Consider the following 19,683-nt stretch of genomic DNA (forward strand, 5'->3'; position numbering starts at 1 on the left):
CCACGGAGCCCAAGAGCATGGAACCAGCAGATGCCAGCAACATGCCTTCCCAGCTGACAAAGGAATTCTGGATGGCATCACCCTTTCTTGAGCAAAGGTAACCTCTTGTTGGTGTCTTAGTTTGGCCATTTTCTCCACCTAGAACTGTAAACTTGTAACTTATTAAATTCACTTCTTAAAAACATGTCTGGTATATTGCTTTCTGGCAGCTTAACAAACTAATACACCATTGTATTTACTTTTTAAGCATTAGTTTTTTTTTTTTTTTTTAAAGGAAAGACAGAGAGAAGGAAGGAAGGATAGAAGGAAGGAAGGAAGGAAGAAAGGGAAACATTTTTAAACATTTTCTTGTTTTATTGTATTCTGTTTCTCCGTTTTTGTTACATGGGCTGGGGCCGGGAATCGAACCGAGGTCCTCCGGCATAGAAGGCAAGCACTTTGCCCGCTGAGCCACCGCGGCCCGCCCCTAAGCATTAGTTTTTAATAAAACTTGACAATAATCTATATTTATAAGGCCCCTAAATTATTAAATTTAGTATTGTCAAAACCATAAAAAATGGGCAGGCCACGGTGGTTTAGCAGGCAGAATTCTTGCCTGCCATGCCAGAGACCTGGGTTCGATTCCCGGTGCCTGCTCATGTAAAAAAAAAACATAAAAAAATATTAAATGGCTTTCTCATGGACCCCGCTTCCCACACTTCAAAGGTAAAATGTTTGTTCAAGCCACTTCGTAGGAACCAGCTAAGTGCCATCTTGTTTATAAACATTAGACTTTATCACAAGGAGCTTAACTTAACTCTCCCCCAAATTTCCCTAATAAACTCCTACTAGAATAAATAACAACAAAAAAAGACAACAAAAAAGTCACCTACTGAAGTGATTCATACAAGTTTTTGGTACATCTCCAAAATCTTAACAGGTCTGTAACGGAAACATCCTTTTAACAGTCTCTAAGGATTCTAAAAAAACTAAATCCCCTAGAACAAGTCATCTTCCACTCAAGTGGACTGAGAACACAGAACAGGGCCAGTCGTGAAAAGTTAACAGGAAAGTATTTCTACAGGAAAGTATTTCTTTCAGATTATTCATGGACATCTTATGATACTAAAGTTACTGAATAGGATCAGAAAATATTTCAGAACCTTCTCTACAGCAATTATAATTGGTGCAAATATTACTTTGGTATACCTATGCCAAGGCATGTTAAGATCACTAATTTAGGGTACACAGGTGGCTCCATGGCAGAATATTCACCTGCCATACAGAAGACCCAGGTTTGAGTCCCAGCCCATGTACCAGAAAAGAAAAAAAAAAAAAGATCAACTAGCTATATTGCCCGATTTTTACTCAAGGAACTTATTTAATAAGCAATTTTGAATCTTTTATTTTAGACTTGGACCACAGTATGGAAAAGAATTTCTAGGAGAAAATTGAAGCTACCAAGGTAAAGAAAAGATTACCTGTTCACTTCAGAAAGATTCCAATGCTATGTGTGTGTATGAAGAAGTTTGGGGTTAGAAAAGGTTGGACTCTGCCCCCTAAATATTCATTCCCCCAGCAACCTACTTGGGCGCCAAGGGCAGGGGAAGTTAAGCATCCCACACCCTATGTGCTGGTTTGAAAGGAAGTATGCCCCCTAAGAAAGCCAGGTTTTAATATAAATCCCATTTCATAAAGGTAGAATAATCTCTATTCAATACTGTATGTTTGAAACTGTAATGAGATCATCTCCCTGGCTGATGTGATTTAGTTAAGAATGGTTGTTAAACTGGATTAGGGGATGACATGTCTCCACCCATTTGAGTGGGTCTTGATTAGTTTCTGAAGTCCTATAAAAGAGGAAACATTTTGGAGAATGAGAGATTCAGAGAGAGCAGAGAATGCTGTAGCACCATGAAGCAGAGAGTCTACCAGCCAGTGACCTTTGGAGATGAAGAAGGAAAACACCTCCCGGGGAGCCTCATGAAATAGGAAGCCAGGAGAGAAAGCTAGCAGATGATGCCGTATTCGCCATGTGCCCTTCCAGCTGAGAGAGAAGCCCTGACTGTGTTCGCCATGTGCCATCTCACTTGAGAGAGAAACCCTGAACTTCATCAGCCTTCTTGAACCAAGGTATCTTTCCCCGGATGCCTTTGATTGGACATTTTATAGCCTTGTTTTAATTGGGACATTTTCTCAGCCTTAGAACTGTAAACTAGCAACTCATTAAATTCTTCTTGTTAAAAGCCATTCCGTTTCTGGTGTATTGCATTCCGGCAGCTAGCAAACTAGAACACCCTAATTTAAGGGAATGGTAGGGGCTCATGAAGTCTGTAAATGACTCAGAGGACATACTGAAAAATTATTAAATCTTTGCTGTGGTTGATTTTCCATCTAAAAAAAAAAAACTGCTACTGAAAAAAGAAAGGTAAATAGAAGACCATATAAGTTTCACTTGATGTGAATATTTAACGAATATTTAGCCATTGCAATTAAGATACATTAACTATAAACCTAATATTAAAAGCTGATACAATTTTAGAAAATGTATGATCCCTACTAGCCATTATTTGAAGTAAAAGACTGAAACTTGAACCTGAACTGGGATTGCTAAGATTGTTAAATATTTATACATGGTCAACTTGCAAGTCTATTCAATATAGTGACCAAATTCAGACCAAACTTCAAGTTTAGCTTCCCTGTTTGAAAAAGAAAAGGATGTACTAATACACAGGCATGCTCAATTTAGGATGGCAGATAAATAAGTTTAATCTTTAAAGATCTTAAAATAAATTTAAGATTTGATCTCTTAAAATAAATTTAAGATTTGACCTTATGATCTCAGGTCACTCTGCCATAGTAAAGTAAGTACTACTGACTGCTTTATTATTTAACGTTCATTTGCCACATTCCAAAATAAATTTAAATTGAAAAATAACCGTCCTAATCCTAAAATATGAGAAAGGTACAGCCTGATGAAGTACTGTTCTGAATGAATGGCTGACTGACCAATGGGATACATGCTACAAAAACTCTGCAAGTATCTGCTTTTCCAGGTATTAAATAGGGGATTCTGCAGCTGTGTCTAGAGTCAAGACATAAAAAATCATTATCATTATCATGAAGATACACACATATAAGTCTGAAATACTCTCAACAAACCTGCTTTCCTGTATTTCCTGGTGCTTCCAACTAGATTCTCTTCCTTAACTATTGGTGTTTCTGGGGGTTGTGTCATGCCCGTCCATTATCATTTTCTACCCCTGCCCTGACCCAGGTGACCTAAAGCCTTTCCCAGACATCCCAGGTAGCCCTCTCTCCCCATATTCTACCAATTTCCATATCCTAACCTAGTATTTTCAACTACTCTATATACAACTCCTAACCCTTGCACATATACTACATAATCTACTTGCAGATCATTTTTACCATTAGACTATGAGTTCCTTTAAGCAAAGGCTATTTCATTTCTGAAACCGTAGAAGTTTACAATGCCTGGTACTTACTGACATTTCAATAAATGTTTTGAATTAAATCCCAACCAACTCTGAGGACCCAATTCATTTATTTCTTCCTTCACCAGAGTTGACAAAAAGGATTTCAGCTTCCTGTAGTAAAGTCCCTCAACTGAGAATCAGAGGAAAAGTATTTATATATACACATAGACAATACTAAATAGTGCCTCAAAATACCTGTTTTAAAAAAACTAAATGGTACTTTCATATATGCAGCTCATATTTGTATTGATTTGTCTGCAATTACTGGTGCTAAGAATACCTTCCCACCATTTTACCTCCTGGCCAAAAAAGCATTTGTGTTTCAGGGTGGGCAGGGGAAGAAGAGAGGGAAAACCTATACTTTCCTTCCCAAAAAGTCAGTGAGGGGAGATGAAAGAAATAGGTAGGCTATGTTTCTGGGATCTATGAAGGGAGTCACTGTGTATCAGAAAAATACTGAACTTAGGAGGTAAAAAGCCATGGTTTGGAACCTCCAATTTGTCTTTCAGAAGCCGTCACCTAAGACAAGTCATTTAACTTCTCTGAGGCTGTTTCCCTATCTATAAAGTGAATCTTCTAATACCTACCTTAGCAGCAAGAACAAAAATGAATTTTGCTAAACCTATCAGAGAAAAGGATAGCCTCAACTGCCAGCAAGGATAGAAAGAATATAATAAGATTAACAATTTTCAAAGTAATTTCCCATCATTCATTCACGTAATCACAATTGTATCATTACTGTAAGAGGCAATATAGTGATTAAATGTACTAACTCTAGAGCTGTACTGCCTAGTAAATTCCTACTTACTAGTCATGTGACCCTGGGCAAAAATTATTTACTTCTTCAGGCCTGACTACATAAAGCAGGGCTGGATTATTGTCCTCATTTTATAGGCAGGTTAATAGATTAAAGCTCTGGAGAAATAAAGCTCTGAAGGCTCTGAATTTATAGTCAGGACCCTCTTAAGGCTAGCAGCTTAAAGATAAAATGTAAATAACAGAACATGGACCAAAAGCCACAAATGTTTTGACTTCTAGTCTAATATGCTTTCAACTAAATTTCTATTCTCTTAAATTTTTCATTTCCCAGCTAGCTAATATCACCTCCCTAAAATAAATTATCTTGGAATCCTGAATCAAATTATAAACCCTCTTTCCCTCTTTCAATGAGCAACTACTGTATGTAATAAATCAGGTATATATATATTTTTAAAAGCAGTTTTATGGAGATATATTATATACCATACAATCCATCCAAAGTGTATACTCAATGGCTTCTGGCATATTCTCAGGAGTGTATTCATGACCACAATCAATTTTAAAACATTTTCATTACTCCAAAAAGAAAGGCCCCGTGTCCTTTCACAGTCATCTCTCAATCCCTCTTGTTCTTCTGCATGCCTACATAACCATGAATCTACTTCAGTCTCTACAGATTTATATTTATATTTTATATAAATGGAATCATATGATATGTAGCACTTTATGTCTGGTTTCTTTCACTTACAATTTTTTTTTTAACTAGAGAAGTTGCATGTTTACAGAAAAGTTATGTAAAAAATACAATATTCCCATATAACCCCCCTTCTGTTGACACTTTGCATTAGTAAAATACCTTTGTTACAACTGATGAATTATTAAAATAGTACTATTAACTACAATCCACAGTTCACATTAGTTGTATTTTTCCTATACCACCCTATTAGTAACACATTGTATTAGTATTGTATATCTGTCATAATTCATGAAAGAACATTCTTATACTATTAACCCCAGTCAACTGTCCACAACAGGGTTCACTGTGTTTTACAGTCCCATGTTTTATCTTTCAACTCTCATTCTAGTAACATACACGACTCTAAACTTCCCCTTTCAACTACATTCACATACATAATTCAGCACTGTATTTTTATACTCCCAGTACACTCACAATAATGTGCTACCATCAACCACCTTCGATTTCCAAACCTTTACAATCAACCTAAATAGAAATTCTGTACAAATTAAGCATCAGCTCCCTATTCTCTAACCCCAATCTGTTCCCTGGTAACCTATAATCTAGGTTCTAACTCTGAGTTTGCTTATTACAATTAGTTCCCATCAGTGTGATCACACCATATTTGTCCTTCTGTGTCTGACTTATTTCACTCAGCAAAATGTCTTGAACGTTCATCCATTTATTGCATGCATCAGAACTTCATTCCTTTTACAACTGAAATATTCCATTATATGTATATTTTACATTTTGTTTATCCATTCAACAGTGACAGACACTTGGGTTACTTCCACCTTTTGGCAACTGAGAATAATGCCGCTATAAACATCACTGTGCAGTTATCTTTCAAGTCCCCACTTTCAATTCTTGTGGAACGTCCTCAAGGTTCATTCATAGTTACATGTATCAGGACTTCATTCCTTTTTACAGCTGAATAATATTTCGTTGTATGTGTACATGACATTATTTAACCAGTCATCAGCTGACAGACACTCGGATTATTACCTCTTTTGGCAATTGTAAATAATGCCGTTATGAACATCAGTATGCAAATATCTGTTCAAATCTCTGCTTTCAGTTTTTCTGGGAATATAACCTAGTAGCAGAACTGCTGGGTCATATGGTAATTCTATATTTAGCTTCCTGAGGAACTGCCAAACTATCTTCCACAGTGGGTAAATAAGCAAGGTGTATTTTACAAATGGAAGACAGGAAAAGCAACAAGATTAGCAGTGAAAAAAGTAGTTATAGAGCAATCCAGAAGAATGGGCTACCATCAAGTACAATTTTCTAAAACTCCAAATGCATACCCCACACAAATTCCTGGAATCAGTCTCTCAATGGAAAACCTGGTGGTTATTCTCAATTTGTAGAAAATATCATAACATTGGATGAATGCCTCTCTGGGAGAGGAAGAGGATTAGAATACCTGGAATTTAACAAAGTGGGAGCTATACTCTAGAAATCCTCTCATTATAGGCACCTCCTACCAGTCAAAGGTATTTCTCAATCCCTGACCCACATATAAAAAAATACCAGAGTACAAATCTTAAGAGATCCTACTCTCCCCATCGTCTCCCTTCAAGTCAAAGCCTGGCAAGGATGAAACATCACCATCTGGTTTAAACATAGTCAAATGATGAGTTCATATAACTACACAAAAAACTGATAGAAAGTGTGCCTTAAAGACCTTGTAATTACGTGGTTTTGATAGGGATTTGTTCTTTCTTTCTGGAGCTATGTGATAAGAGTAAAAAGGGTTAATATTTTGGCGTCTAGCCTGTCGTATGTATTTCTCATAGGAAAACATGGTTAATAAAAGCTCCAAGTATGAGCTCAAAACACCACCTAAGCTTAGACTGGTCAAGGAGATGAGATGGCAAGAATTAGCAAAGGAATACACAAAAATCCACTGAGGGCCACACAAAGAGCATTGCCAGGGAAATAAATCTTAGCTTCGTGCTCACAATTAAAATATTCAGCATTTAAAGATATAAAACTCCATACAGAGAGGGCCATGATGGCTCAGCAGGCAGAGTTCTCACCTGCCATGCCTGAGACCTGGGTGCAAATTTCCAGTGCCTGCCCATGTAAAAAAACAAAACAAAACAAAACAATAAACTTCATATAACAAGAAAAAAAAAAACTCCATATAGATACTATTAGGAAATTTTGATACATCTAAAGAGCAACATTATTTTTACTAAATTGCCTGATTCACAATTTTTAAAAATTCATATTGGAAATAAAATATACATGGATGCCCCTAACAGGCAATGTTACAAGGTCCAGTAATAGAAGAGATATTTGAAAAAAGGGGGGGGGGGGCATTATACTATTGTACAGGAGTTTCTACTTAGCTTTTTAAAAATATATGCTTGCCTAACTGTTAGTAAAGAATGTTACTCTATCTTGATATATATTTTTTAAGACCAAAGTAAACCTTTTTCTTGCCACTTCTGTTTTTCTTCCTACTTCACAAGTAGGAAAACTGCAGAAATATTAAAGACTTGGTCTACTGACTCCTACTATCAAAAAAGAACTGGGATTATTTAAATTATCTGTTAGATAAAATGCAATGCCATCCTTCCCAACTAACAGTGTTTCTCAACACCCTAAAGAAAATCTTGGGTTCCATCTAAAATGCTATAAAAGCTTCACCTATTAAGTTTATATTTCAGAAACTTAAAACCTCCAGATTGCTTCTATGCCATAAAAGACCTGAAACCAGTGGTACCAGCCTCTCCTAGAACATCAACCAGTTGCATTCCCCTACCCCATAATGTTAACACTCCTTTCTAGCATGAAGTTAGAAAGGTCATTGCCCAAATATCCCTGAAGATTGAATGATCAAACGAGAGGCAGGAGTTGTAACAGGAAAGTTAGGATTTAGCAAATGATTATGACAACTGAACCATTATACAGATATTAAAGTTTCTAGTGTATTAGAACTGCCAGAAGGAAATACCTGAAATTGTGTAACTGTAACCCATATTATATTTTGAAAATTGCTTTACAGCTAATTGTTAAACTGTACCTTGAAATTTATCACTTTTCTGTAAATATGTTATATTTCACAATAAAAAATATAAAAAAAAAAACAATGCTATCCATTCATAGGGCTTCCACAGTATCAGTCAAACCATACTAATGGAAAGTAAAACAATTTTTAAACAATTCTTAACATGAAGCTCACATATACAAATACTCCTGCCTGTGTATGCATATTACATAAAACACACATAGACCAGCAAATTTTCTGAAATAATTTACACAGCTCTATATGAAATTTGTTTTTTAATCTCACTAATTTTTTTTTAAAGATTCAGGTACAGAAAAGATTAATAAGCCAACAGAAGGATTACTTTCCGGATATTCTGGTTTTGATGCTGGCCTTTTGCCTTTTTAAGTTTTGCTTTAAAAAAAATCCCTTCACTACAGGGGAAATGAGGGATATACATTTGGCACCCTTGTCTCTCTAAATCTCTCCCCAGACTCTTCTTAGCAATGCACAAATAAAGCTTTGGGATTTAAGCTCTTTGCAATCCATTAATTAATTAATCTGGACAGCAGCCCTAGGTCAGTGTCAGATCCCCTTACAGTAGAGGAGAAGGCGTACATCAGAGTAAAATGACTTTGTCCAAGGTCATGACAGAATTAGATCCAAGACTACCCACTTCTTTTTAAAAATCTGGAACAACATCCCCTCCTGTTCTCTTTCACATAATAGAGGAACTGACTTTTTAAAAAAAAATTTAAGACACATACACGTATTGGAAAATGGTTAAATAGGAAATTTTAGCTTATATATTACAAGAATAAAAATTTTAAAAAACCATAGAGCTCGGCAACACAGTGAAACCTAATGTAAACTATGGACTACAAGTAATGGTATATTACTTGCATAATATAATAATGTTTAATTAATTGTAACAAGAGCACACTACATCAAAGCAAAGTGTTAACAGGGAAAACTATCTGAAGAGTGGATATATGGGAACTTTGTATTTTCAGCATAATTTCTCTGCAAACCTACAATTTCTCTAATAAAAAAGAAAAAGAAAAAATACATATACTTGTCCTACCCCTTGACAAACCTCATTTTTATTCCTACAAAATACTTAACTCTGACAGCATTTTACAAAAGATTGCCTAGTGAAATTGAGTTCTAAAAAGCCATTCATTATGATGTGATCTTCTGCTTAGTCTTTTGAACTAGTCTCCTATCTGAGAAATGAAGTCGCTGTTTCTGAAGGGGAATGGGAAGCCCTTAGTTTTAAGGGTTACTTACAGAAAATATTTTTAAATGACATAATTTTTAAATTGTCTGTTTTGAATAAAATATTTTATATCATGTAAATTTGATTAGCAGTTCTGCTGAAATAAAAACTGTAACATCAATGTTCTAACTCAGACTGTTCCATTCTTCAGAAATGTGACTAACGACCTAACCAACAACTCATTAGACCATTCTGATTCCCACTTCCTGAAAACTCTTTCCAGAAAAGAACTGCCTACTATTTCTTAATTACTCCTGATTCCCAGCTCTGGTATGTCAGGCTGAATACCCACTCTGACCAGAAGGACCCCTCTTAAGACAAAAGTTGAGATAAAGTCTGGCAAATTAAAAAAAAGAGAGAGCGAGCAGAGAATGGAACAGTGCTGGCAGAGAATGCCCTCCACGCACCACACATTCCCAAACCTCTGTGTGCCAGGAGTTGGCCTGAAGATAGGTAAATTTCTTCACAGGCTCCAAAATAAGTATATATTATTTTGGAACAATATATATAGAAAGCCATTGACTAAAATTGAGAAATACAGTCCCCACTCTTATTAGGCAAAGTGACCAACACTCACCCAAGGTTAGAAGGCTCACTCTTTATTTCCCAACTCTCTCACTGATACCCTGAATAAGACAAAAGATGATCTCTACAGTGGAGGTTATTAGTTTGCTATCAACCCCAATCTTGCATCCTTACTTTCTGCTGTCACATGTAGGAACTAAACAGCTAAAAAGACTACTCAACACTTTTGTGTACACATGTAATTTTTCATAATAAAAAACTTCTTAATTTACTCCTTGGGAGTGATGGCAGCTCTGGCAGAAGAATGTAATTAGTCTAGGTCCAGAAGAAAGCTTAATTGACAAAAAAATAAATGGACAGATGGTATGACTCTAGGCTGTGTCTAAAATATATGGCGATGGTGCTTTAACAGGAATCATCTACAGTTTAAGATTGAATGTTTAAATCACAGGGGGAAAAACTTAAAAAGAAGGTTTTTAGTAAAACTGAACATTCTAAAAAAAAAAATTATGTAACAGAAATGTCTCACTGCCCTAGAGGAAGCATTTCCTCATTAGTATGGTTCATAAATTTGGTTATAAAAAGCAAATTCAGAGTTAGTCTCATCTAATAGTTAATGACAGAAAAAGAAACATTTTTGGAAAAATTTTTGGAAGTATACATAGTTAACATCTCATTAAACCTCTAATTCTGTACTACGCAGTTAATACATCTTCAAGAAATCTCTGTTAGGTTGCAAACTACTTTCATGTCTAAAACAAATGCCTCACAACAGAAATTTGTGAGAGGATAAATGTGATCGCAGGTAATAAATAAAAAAAAAACTGTACTCAAATATTTTAAATCCAGTTATTAGTTTTCTCAAACTCTAAATAATCAAAAGTTAAGGGGGGTTGATGATGCATGGATGGTTCAGTGGTAGAATGCTCACCTTTCATGCAGGAGACCTGGGTTCAATTCCCAGACCATGGATCCCCCGAAAAAAAGGTTAAGGGGGAAAAAATGCATCCACTGAGAAGTAGATTGGTCAACGATGGTGTAAACATATGATCGAACATGGCGCTGCTACAAATAGGAACAAGGTTATGAGGCATGCAATGATGTACATGAATTTCTGGGACATTTGGTGAGGCAAAATAAGCCAGAAACAAAAGAGCAAATATTTTATGATCTCATTTAGAAAATACTTATGTAAAAAAACCAGGGTCTAGATTATAAACTCTTATAGCAGTCACATTTGGTATGGAATGGTAATTGTTTTTTCTGAATTACACACGTATAACCTGGTATTTAGAGATAAGAACAAAGCTGACTGGGTCGTGATTAAGTTAATACAGAATACAAGGGTAAGGAAGACATTGCCTGTATTTTAGAACTTCACCTACTCTTTGAGACCAAAGGAAGAAAGTTTTATTATGTCCAGAACCTAAATTTTCTATAGCACATAATCTAATTGTTTAACGATAGATCATTTAAACAATCCAAACACAGGGAGTCCAGAATAAGAATGAGAGCCTTTAATCTTGTGTAACTTAATGTAATGCCTGGATACATCCCAAAATATATTATTAAGCAGATAATCAAAAAATATTGGCAAAGTTCCTTGAGGGATGGAAGAAAAATTATGTAAGTGGGGAAACCCCAGATACTGTGCTAAACATTAGGGATACCCAAACCAATAGGTCAAGCCCTTGATCTTGAGGTTTGCTCTTGTGAAGCTTAAGTATATAGCAGAGAGACTCAGCCTACCTACAGGTATGCCTAAGAATCACCTCCAGAGGACCTCTTTTGTTGCTCAGATGTGGTCTCTAAGACCAACTCTGCAAGTGAAACTACTGACCTCCCCACTACATGGGCATGACATCCAGGGATGAAAAATCTCCCTGGCGACATGGGAGATGACCCCCAGAGATGAGTGGGATCAACAATGCCATTCTGACCAAAAGCAGGGAAAGAAGTGTAACAAATCATGTATCCGTGGCTGAGAGAGTTCAAATAGACTCAAGAAGCTACACTGGAGGTCACTCTTACCTATGCTTAAGTTAGACATGGCTATCTACCATGACTTGCCAAACCCCAACTAAAACCATTCCTGTCAATACTAAAGAATACCTAGGGCATGATATAAGATTCTACAAAGGATCCATGTACTAGGTTAACTCTCCAAAGCCTAAAACCTCCAGATGGGTCCCTGGACCAGATAAGTTCTGAAATACAGAGGGGCATCAACTAGTTCCATCCCCCTATCTCATAATATCGACAGCCCCTTCCAACATGAAGAAGTTAGAATGGCCACAGCCCATGTCATACTGACATTTCTGTTGGTCTCCAGTACCTTGGAGCAGCTAAAAACCTACAACCACCAAATGGGTCCCTGGTCCAGGCAAGTCCTGAAACCTAGAGGGCCCAGCCTCTCCAGAAGATCAGATTGTTTCATCTCCCTACCTCCTATTAGTGACAGATCCTTCCAATATGAAAAATTTAGAATGGTCATACCCCGAACACCCCTAAAGAGAAGGGTAGAAAGATCAAAGGTGATGGTGGAGTTATACAGCGAAGATCGGATTTAACAAATGAATATGAATGCTAAATCATCAAATTGATATATCTTTTAGTCTCCAGTATCTTAGAGCAGCTAGAAGTAAAAACCTAAAATTGTGGAACTGTGACCCCTGTCAAAGTCTAAAACATGTTCTACAACTAACTGTGGTGCTGTGCTTTGAAATTTATGGCTTTTTTGCATATATGTCACTTTTCACAAAAGAAGGAAAAAAAGTCAATTGTGATAATAAAAAAATATTTAAGCCCTCTAGCCTCCTATACTCTGGAGCAGCTAGAAGAAAAAATATGAGAGGATCATATGGCAGCCCACGACAAACTGGGATCCGTCCTGTAACGATTTGTTGAAGAGTACTTTGAAAACTATTTCTTTGCTTTGTGTACATACATATTATACTAAACAGTAAAAAAGCTTAAAAAAAAGTCTTGGAAATTTATCATTTTTTGTATGTTTGATATTTCACAGTAAAAAAAAAAAAGTTAACAGGAATAGATCAGGAATATGGTTTTCCCAAGGCATCACCTAACCTATCCAATCTAACCCATAGAACCTATCAGTAGGACTCTAGTTATTCTTCAAGCATCCCAAACTCAACAGATATTTCAGAAAATATAGCCCCTCCAGCTCCCAACAAAATTAAAATATTGTTAAAAATATTAAAACAATATTTAATATTTGTTTGAGGTTGGTAATGACCTTATACATGTAAAACAAGTATATATTAGTATGTTTTCCAGAGCATATCTACTATTTAAAAAAAAAAAAAAATCACAGAAGAACTACTCCACACAAACCAAACAGAAAAGACTGCACAAGGAGAAAAGCAAGATCTTCGTAGGGTAGGGGTTTTTCAAACCTATAGATGGCATTTGGAAAGAGGTACACAGTAGGTTTCTAAACCCACAATACCAGAAACCCAATTAGCACCTTGATTTCTATAGCATGGGCTCTCTCTTATCCTCTTCTAGTCAATCTTAATGGGGTACAAATTAAGACGACTGTCAGAGGTCACAGAGGTCTGCAAAAAGATCCCATTACAACCCATAAACCAGTTTCAATTTTTATTTTTTTAATTATTGAAATCGTTTACAAGGTTTTCTGCCCTTCTAAAAGAAAATTTTCTCACTCGCAGATTTCTGCCTGCCTATATTCAAACATCCTGAAAATCCTGAACTTATTCTTCAAATTAAACAGACAAGTTTATGACTAATCAATCAGAAACCATAAATCTAGGCCAACAGATCACAAAGAAATCTAAAGACAAAAAAAAGAATAAAATTAAGTGTTAATTCTTTTTTTTTCCTCTCATCAATGAAAGAATTTAAAACCCTGCTTCCACTATAAAACATTAACACTTTTTAAAGGCAATTCTCTATTTTGCTCTATAAGATGGTTCAGAAGGCATGTTTTAAAAAACAAATCTGACAATCATAGGAAGGGAATTTAATTTTCTAGTAAGGGTATGGGTGTGACTCTTTAGCTGCCTCACATATGCAAAACAACTCAAATTCCATCCTACTAAGTGAGGAAAAAAAAAGGATTTTCTTCTAGGCAACGAAGTCCTAAATTTGTCTTAGTTACAAATGGACATCGGTTTCTTTTTGGGGTGATGGAAATGCTCTAAGATTGATTGTGATAATAGCTGCTGTCAGTTTGAAAGGATTATGTTCCCTAGAAATGCCATGTTCTAATCCTGATCAATCCTGTGGTGGCAGCTGTTTCTTTTAATTCCCATTCAGCAGTATAGGTTGGAAGCTTGATTAGATTATGTTCACAGAGATATGGCACACCCAATTGTGGGTATTAACCTTTGATTGAGGGAGATGTGACTCCACCCATTCCAGGTGGGTCTTGATCAGTTTACTGGAATCCTTTTAAAGGGGAAATACTTTGGAAAGCCAGGAGAACCATGAGAGCCCCCACAGCCAGAGATCTTTGGAGATGAAGAAAAATACCCCTGGGGTAGCTTCGTCAAACAAGAAGCCTGGAGAGGAAGCTAGCAGATGTTGTCATGTGTCTTTTCAGTTGAGAGAGGAAACCCTAAATGTCATTGGCCTTCTTGAAACCAGGTATCTTTCCCTGGGTACCTTACATTGGGCATTTCTACAGCCTTGCTTTAATATTGGACGTTTTTCAGGGCTTAGAACTATAAACTTACAACGTATTAAATCCCCCCTTTTAAACGCCATTCCTTTTCAGGTATATTGCATTACAGCAGCTTGCAAACTAGACAGTTGAGAAACTCTGCAAATATTCTAAATACCAGTGAACTGTATATTTTAATGGATAGACTGTATGGTACATGAATTATAGCTCAATAAAGCTTATTTCCAAAAATTATAAATTCTTGCTTCATTCAAGGATGTTTCTATTGATAAGCCATCTCTCCAAATGGCTTAAGACGGCCAAAAAAATAACTACAACTAGAGAAAGATTTTGTATGCCCAAAGAAATTGGGAAAGCAAAAAGTTAAAATTAGAGACAATGATAGGCTGGAATAGGAGTAAATGATTAACACCTCTTCCACAGAAAGCAAGCTTAAAAATGTGTATTTAAGATCCTTCCTATCCTGTTATGAATGGAACCAAAAGGTTCAAAGATGCTGACTATATTAGAACACTTAAAGGCAATTTTACACTTTGACTATAAATCTGAAGGGAGCAACCTAGTTACCACAGAAAGCATAAAAGTTGGGGGAAAATGTATCTACTATGCCTTCCGAGGTTTGATTTAAATCTGAATTTCTGAGGTTGCCAAAGAAGAAATTTGTGGAATCTGCCTATCCAAGGCCAAATGTTAGATGTTTGAGGGCAAGTAAGAAAGTTATTAAAGCCATCAAATATATTCCAATCAAACTTGGGAGACTCAAAAGTATTTTCTGAAAACCTTGTGTCTGATGCTCCTTTTAACTACAGTATGGACAAATGGGTAAAACATATGGATTAAAAATAAATAGGGGGAACAAATGTTAAAATTAAAAATATATATATACTGGATAGATGGAAATACTAGCCGTCAATGAAAAGGATGGTTAAAGGAGATTGTGCGCATGAGTTTCTTCTCTTTTTTTTCTGGAGTGATGCAATGTTCTAAGAAATGATCACGGTGATGAATATACAATTATGTGATGACATTGTGAGTCATTGATTGTATACCATGTATGGACTATTTATATGTTAAGAATGTATATGCTGGGTGCACAGATGGTACAGTGTTAGAACGCTCACTGCTTTCCATGTGGGAGGCACGGATTTGATTCCCGGACCATGCACCCCCCCACCCCCCCAAAAAGAATGTATGTGCTTGTACGTTGTTGTATCAATAAAAATTTAAAAAATAAAAAGTATTCTCTGAGCACAACTATTTTTTGTTTAATAGTTACAATCCTAAAACTAATCGATACCACTAAGTGACAATTTCATCCTCAAACAGACCTAAGTATTTAGAAAAGGAAGTACAAAATTTGCATTTTAAAGGTAACAAAACTAGAAAGCTGACTTAATTGTAAATTAAAATAAGGTCTCAGCCGAGAAAACAAGCCAGGTTATCTTATTTATTTCACGTAATTTGAAGCAAAGTTTTATTTTTCTCTTTAAATTTTGAATTCAGGATTTGAGTAGTCTTCTTGATTTATTATCTTTGATCACATTTATCCTATTTATTTTCACAAATTTCTGTGACCCTCCCCAGCCCCCATATACAAAATTAATTTAAATACCCAAAGTTTTCAGAAGCCAAGCAGCTTAGGACCCTCACTGAAAAAGCAGCTAGTAACTAAAGCTCTGTAAGTACCATTAAAGAAAAAATTAAGAACAAAAGGAAACAGAAATGCTTTATAATTTTTGTTCTCTCCTCCTAAAAGTAAAATACCTATAGCCTCAATTCCTCTTTTAATATTGTCACTTGTGTCTCAAAAACTCAGTGAACAAAAATCATGTAGAAGCACAGGTATTCTATAGCTCTTCGCATGGAAAATATTTCATACCTCGTCAAGGGTTTTTTGTTGCTACATTTCAACTATATGAAACCACTTGTTCACAGTTAGCTTTCCGAAAACAAAACAGTTTCTAAAACAAAGACTGTTTACATCTCTTAAGAAGCCTTTGTTCCAACAAGACCCCTTTCTAAGAGGTACAACTTCTGGAAAGATTTCCCTTTTTGTGGTTATATCAATAACAAATACTCCACAAAGTCTATTTGGCATTGGAGTTTGCTAAACAAAGGAGGAGGCAAGCCCCCTCCACACAAAGGCAATCTCCAAACAGAGCACTGGTTATTTTTGTAGATTAGTTGTGCCTCTTTATCATCCTTTCCCAGGCTGTAGTATGTTGTATTCTCAATACAAAATGGTGGCCATCATGTCTGACATTCAAAGTAGGAAAAGGCAATACAATCAAACATTTTGCAAAGGCAACTATTAATATGCTAGCCAAGATGGGGAAATGGGTAGCCAAACCTAATCAAAGCAACACTATCTTTTTCAGGAAAAGGCCCTATAAAAGTTACAGAATAAGAAAAGAAGATAAAGGGTTTATCCCAGCCTTAGTATACCACAATACCAACATGGAGGACAACTCCCAGGAACCAGACTCTTCACATTTCGGCTAACCAGAACTTACTCAAGTTGCCTTAATTATGAAGAAAATCTCACTTGTGCAAATAAAACTCAAATGCTAAATGTTTGAAACATAACCTATTCTTCAAGAATTAAAAATCTTGGTTCAAACCAGTCACGCTTAGCTAACTTCTGCAGGCCTCTTTGCACTCTAAATTTAGTTCCCCAGAGCAACAAGAATCAACCCTAACCACTTGAGAAATCCATTTTTTAAACGTTTCTCCCAAATTTGTTGGCCAGTTATTTTCTAAGACATATATTTCATCTCCATTTTCAAACATGACCAAGAAAAACAAAAGTATGGTGTCCTTGTTTTAATTTCGGGGTGAGGGGCAGGGTGGGAGCGCTAAAGACTTATTCAGGAATTTCCCTCAAAACTCTTCCAAAACAGAAATGACCACATACAGAATTCCTGCAACTAAAAATGTCATTACAAAGAGCAAAGTTAATGGGAGAAAGGGATGGAAGGGGCTCTTCCTACACTTTTTTTTGGGGGGGGGCGGGGGATTGGAGCAAGGAGAAGATTCTTAAACAGCAGGAAAGGCAGTTAAACCTCCGTCCCAACGGTCTCAGCCGGTCCAACCGTCGTTTACTCCAACTCGGACTTAGACGATCCCAAAAGTTGGACACAAACAGGGGGGTAGGAGCGCACCCAGCTCGGGGTCCGAAAGGGGTGGGGAGGGAGTTGGCCGGGCCTGCCTCAGAGAACCTTGGAGCCGTTAGGGATGATCTCAGAAACACACACAACCCCCAGTCCATGGCACTTTAGACAGGGCCTGAGGAGCTGAGGTGGGAGACTACACTTCCGTTCCTGGAGCTTGGGGGGCTGGGAAATTGAGTATTAAATCTTCGGAAGTCTTCTCTGACATCTAACCCATAAATGCAGCCTCGTCCCCACTCCATCCACCCCTCACCAACACGGCCCACGCCTCCCCCCAGGGAGCCGAGCGGTTGGGCCAGAGTCGGGTGCGACAGAACACCGGACCGCAGGCGGCATCGCGGCCCACCACCGCCGGTCCTGCCCTCCACCGCCCCAAAAGTGCCCTCCAGACACTTACGCCCCCCACAACACATTCGCTCCGGGGCTGGATCCGCGGCTCCTTCCCCGCCCTCCGGCAACGCTGGACTCCCCCTCCTCAACCCCGACCCGGGGAGCACCAGTAGACTCGAGGACAAGGGGGTGGGGGGTGCCCTGGTCTGGAGGGTGGGGCGCCCAGGTGAGGGCCACTCCGGGCCGACGCCACCACCACACAAAGGACCAGGGGCTCCCGCCGCCATATTGAAAACTTTCCTCCTCGCACGACAACTCGCAACTCCCCCACCCCCACCCCATCACACACCCCCGCACCCCGGAGGAGGAGGCGAGGACCAGCCTGCGGAGCCTCGCCGAGCCCAGAGCCAGCCCTCCCTCCCCGCCCGCGCCTCCGCCTGGCTCCGGGTGGAAACACCCCCGCCACCATCCTCCGTCCCCTGCCACCACTCCACCCGCAACCGAACTCGAACCCCCGGGCCGGGTCGCACACCCGCCTGCCGGAGCCCCGCGCCGACCAGGCCCTCCCGGTGGCACCACCAAACCCCCGCTTTCCCACTCTGAAGAAGCCCCAGTCTTCCTGCCCTGCCTCAACTCCGACCCTCTGGGCCGCCCCAAACTTGACGTCCTCTCCGCCCCCCGCGCCTCAGGCCTCCCCGGCCCCACGCGTCCTCGCTCCCTCCCCCAGCCGCGAGCAGGATCCGGAGTGCTGGCGTGACTCACCGGTGGCGGCCGCACCTTACAGATCCCCGTCTGCTCGGCTATGGGCCGGATCTTGTGGATGAAAGCGAAGGGGTCCGCAAACTCTTCCCAGCTGGGTTCGAAGACAGGGCACTCGGGGGGAGGCAGGAACTCGCCCAGCGGGCCCGGGCCCCCCAGGGGTAGCGCCGGGCGCGGGCCCGGGGGCAGCGCGGTGGCCGACTCCATCGCTGGGGGTCGGGCAGGGACGAAGAGGTGGTGAACTTGAAGACCGCGGTGCGAGGTCCGTTCGGTCTGAGACTTCTGCAGACGTAGCTTAGGCAACAGCAAGTCCGACTTGTATTAGCAACGGCAGCACCTTGGGCTTTTTCAGCCTTCCTCCGACGACGTCTTGCCGCTAACCCACGCCGTGCGCCTCCGCCGCCACGGCGAGGAAAAAGAGTCCCACCCCACCCCCACACGCACCCCCCCCCCCCGCCCTGTGCCGAGCTCCCCGCCCCGCCCCCGAACCGGGCGGGGCCGGGGCCTTCCTCCTGGCGAAGGAGTTTTATTCTTACGGTTCAGCCGAGCCTATGTTTATGGACCATTTACTTATGTGCCAGAGCCCCTGCCCTCGAGGAGTTAATAATCTGGTGGAGACGATCACACACATAAATCGATTGTTTCAAACATATCAATACACCATGGTAGGTGCCGTGATAGACACTTAGTAAAACCTGGCGAGGGACAGAAAGTACTGGGAGAAAAGGATTTCCCAGGTAGAGGGAGCCGCTTGAACATAACAGAAGGGATGTGAGAAAATAATAGCCAACACTTGAGCACTTGCGTATTCTAGACACTGTTCTAAATGCTTTTCTAAATTAGTCATTTAATCTTCACAATCATCTTAGCAGGTATGTGCTCGTATTTTCATTTTACAAACAAGGAAAGAGAGGCACAGACAGTAATCTGCTCAAATTCACACAGCTAACTGGTGATGGAAATTTATCTTTTGGGAGGTTGA

The 19,683-nt window shown here is 39.0% G+C and overlaps 1 protein-coding gene across 2 annotated transcripts in view; it reads right to left on the reverse strand.

Moving 5' to 3' along the window:
- Nucleotides 1–19,104, reverse strand: part of KDM5B (lysine demethylase 5B) — a 118,612-nt gene extending 99,508 nt beyond the window's left edge. Inside the window, exon 1 of one of the 2 annotated variants that reach the window (XM_077157413.1) lies at nucleotides 18,705–19,104. In XM_077157413.1, coding sequence (XP_077013528.1) covers nucleotides 18,705–18,908 — 204 coding nt within the window. In that variant the 5' untranslated portion in view covers nucleotides 18,909–19,104. Of the gene's footprint in view, nucleotides 1–18,009; nucleotides 18,226–18,704 lie in introns of those variants that run through there. The other variant, XM_077157414.1, reaches the window with a different exon arrangement.
- Between the last annotated feature and the right edge of the window lie 579 nt (nucleotides 19,105–19,683).

The sequence above is a fragment of the Tamandua tetradactyla genome, chromosome 4 (genome assembly GCF_023851605.1).
Source record: "Tamandua tetradactyla isolate mTamTet1 chromosome 4, mTamTet1.pri, whole genome shotgun sequence".
In the NCBI taxonomy this organism is placed as follows: Eukaryota; Metazoa; Chordata; class Mammalia; order Pilosa; family Myrmecophagidae; genus Tamandua; species Tamandua tetradactyla.